The sequence below is a fragment of the Juglans regia genome, chromosome 3 (genome assembly GCF_001411555.2).
Source record: "Juglans regia cultivar Chandler chromosome 3, Walnut 2.0, whole genome shotgun sequence".
NCBI classification, from domain to species: Eukaryota; Viridiplantae; Streptophyta; class Magnoliopsida; order Fagales; family Juglandaceae; genus Juglans; species Juglans regia.
In genome coordinates this window covers 11,647,039-11,649,993 of record NC_049903.1, presented here as the reverse complement: position 1 = coordinate 11,649,993, position 2,955 = coordinate 11,647,039, and the positions used below count along the sequence as shown (strand labels likewise).

Sequence of the window (2,955 nt, the reverse complement as noted above, 5' to 3'; positions counted from 1 at the left end):
TCTTCTCAAACTTCTGTCATCAAACTTTTGTCATACCATTTCCAGACACTCGGAGAGATTCAATTCAAAGTACTTTTTTTTCCTTCTATCTGTTGATCTCCATCTCAGCTCGATCGAGCTAGCTCTCTCTTACTACTCTAAGATCGATCCAACTCTAAAGATGAGGAGGAATTGCAACTTGGAACTCCGCCTTCTTCCCTACTCAGCCTCTCTTCCTTCCGCTCATTCCGACGACCGACAGCAGCCGCCCATGTAAGCTCTCTCTCTCTCTCTCTCTCTCTCTCTCTCTCTCTAGGTCTCTCTGCGTTTCTGATAAAATGAGGTATCAGCCGGAATGAATATTGATGTGGAAACCTATTTTCTGACTGTTGTTTTGTGTATTCAATTGAAGGATGGAAGAGAGAAGTGGAAACCCACAACAGAAAAACCGAGAGCAGAAGCAGCAGCAACAACAACAACAACAACCGCTGACCATCTTCTACAATGGCAAGATTTGCGTTTCAGATGTTACAGAGTTTCAGGTAAATATATTAATGTTTTCCTATTCTCGATCTGCATGGTTTTCCTTGAGATCACATACTTTGATCAGAATAGCTGATCTTTTCGTTGCTGAAGACTGAGTCGTCTGAGACTGTACAATCTCAGCCGAGTTATTGCAATTCTGAATTACTGTTCTTTTATTTGGTTTTAAATTTGTCAGATTAAAATTGTACAATAGCGCCCAAAAGTAATTTAGATAGGTTGTAATTAAGTGATCACGATTCACAACCTAGGAATAATTGCATGCATTTGAGCCTCAGGCCGACAAGTTGTTAAAAGTCTATGTAGTTTCACCAAACGTATCAAGAGTTGAATATTGCAAATCCACCTATATATTTAATACCATGACTTCAAACCGTCTGTAATATAAATATAGTTTGACTGCATAGTTTCACCAAACACCATTTTATGCATGCCTTAATCATGGGCATATATATATATATATATATTTGATTTGACCGTATTAGGTTGACTGCATATTGTATAGATTTGGAATTTATACACGTACGTTGTACGTATGATTCAAAAGGAGATGCATGAGATTTGCTAATTCAAAAGTACTATTTTGATATATTCCAGGCTAGAGCCATTCTATTGCTTGCTACAAGAGAAATGGAGGAACGATTGAAAGCTACTCCAACGTCTGGGTCGGAGCCCTCTTCACCAACGTCCCTGCTGTCTCCGCTATATACCCCTACTGCTGGTCTTTCCATGAAGAGATCATTACAACGGTTTCTCCAGAAGAGAAAGCATCGCAGCCAAGCAGCATCACCATACAATCATTAAGCAAATAGATCAATTAGTGGATATATATTATATCCAACGTATTATTAATGGAGAGATCAAGACAAAATTATTTATATCGTTTCTACAAATCCTTGCTTATTTATGTTCGGGATTGAGATTTTATGAGACTTGTAAATTACTATTTGTTTCTTTATTAATATTGCTTTTGTAACAGGGCAAATTTTTTTTTTCTTTTTATTTTTTATTTTTTGAATGGGTAAGTACGTATTTGTATCAATCCATAAAATGAAGCTCCATGGGATGCATGTATATATATATGCTATCATGATCAGGTTAAAAGGAAGAGAAAATTACAAGCTAGATCTATTGAAAAATTAGATCGAGCACAAAAAATTAAAGCCTAGATCAGAACTAAGGTTCATGTAACGTATTTTCTACTAATTAATTCCCTATTCAAGGAAACATAAGCCTCGATCGCATGCACGTCACATATCTGCCAAGGGAATAGGATAAAATTAATAAAGGATCGAAATTGGTATCATAACTTCGATCAATATACAAAACAAGACTTCCATATATAAAACTACAAACTAACATCTCACGCAAGGATATTATAATGTCTTCTTAATCAATGGAGCTTCGTCATGATGCTGCACATGATCATATCAAGCACCATCACGTACAAGACAAGTGTGCGACCATGATGCAAACCAAGTTAAAGCTTCAACAACGTTGCCTTTGTTGTTTTAATGAATAAAGGAAACATAGATCATATATAGGGTATGTGTCATTTACAAATCGAGTAGATATTTACTTAGTTTATTTTGAGTTTAACTGAGCGAGTATCCAACGGATTATCAAACAGACTGATTCATTTAATACCGTAGATGTTAATAATGGTAATGCTTCTCATGAAAATTAGGTCGTGCATGCATGGGAGGTTGTGCGTAATAAAATTGACACTTAAATGATATATAGACGATGCAGGATGTGATGTTGTTGAGGCTGATCTCTTTGATGATTTCCTGCAGCTTGATGAGCTAGCGATCGAGGCAATCATCCATTAATGAGTTGTAATATGGTTTTATTTTTCTGTTCATGCATGTGCTTCTAGCTACCCATGCAGCTGTATCAGCCACATTAATTAATTAATTAATATGTTGATCATGATCATTCGATCGAACATTATAAATTGATCAATTGAGTGATATTGTTTCTCCAAACAATCTATATATTATAAGATCAGGGATATTATATATACGTGATTCATGATGCATGCAGTACGAGTACACCTCAATATATACATCCTAGCTAGCTAGATATAATCATGATAGGCGGCTGGGTACTGCAAAGTCCACACGCAATAATAATACTTTCAGATTTACTTGTCTAATATTTTGAGGCATATCTATCTCTTTAATTTGCAACCATAAAAAGAGGGCTAGCTGCAGGCATATTAATATTTGCAATTTTAAAGCAGATCAGCTAGGGTTAAAATTTAATGATCAATAGCAGGCTAGCAGCCGCCGGTTTAGTTGGTATATATATATATATATATATATATATATATATATATTTGATCACGATCAGGCCGTCAAGATTTATTATTAACGCCGGCCGGCCGGCCTTCCATTAATTTCACGTTAATGGTAAGATAATTAATTTGGA

At 35.7% G+C, this 2,955-nt stretch overlaps 1 protein-coding gene across 1 annotated transcript; it reads left to right on the top strand.

The window, feature by feature from the left end:
• On the top strand, window positions 1-1,507 carry LOC108983260 (protein TIFY 5A-like). Its single transcript, XM_018954845.2, has 3 exons — window positions 1-252; window positions 392-521; window positions 1,120-1,507. Exons 1-3 carry the CDS (start codon window positions 161-163, stop codon window positions 1,324-1,326), a joined length of 429 nt encoding a protein of 142 aa, XP_018810390.2. The 5' UTR covers window positions 1-160; the 3' UTR covers window positions 1,327-1,507.
• The last annotated feature ends 1,448 nt before the right edge of the window (window positions 1,508-2,955 follow it).

Excerpts from the sequence above, each read along its gene's own strand:
- LOC108983260 (XM_018954845.2), top strand. The coding sequence starts at position 161 with ATGAGGAGGAATTGCAACTTGGAACTCCGCCTTCTTCCCTACTCAGCC. Across the intron at positions 253-391 it reads GACCGACAGCAGCCGCCCAT|GATGGAAGAGAGAAGTGGAA; the intron begins GTAAGCTCTCTC and ends ATTCAATTGAAG. Across the intron at positions 522-1,119 it reads CAGATGTTACAGAGTTTCAG|GCTAGAGCCATTCTATTGCT; the intron begins GTAAATATATTA and ends GATATATTCCAG.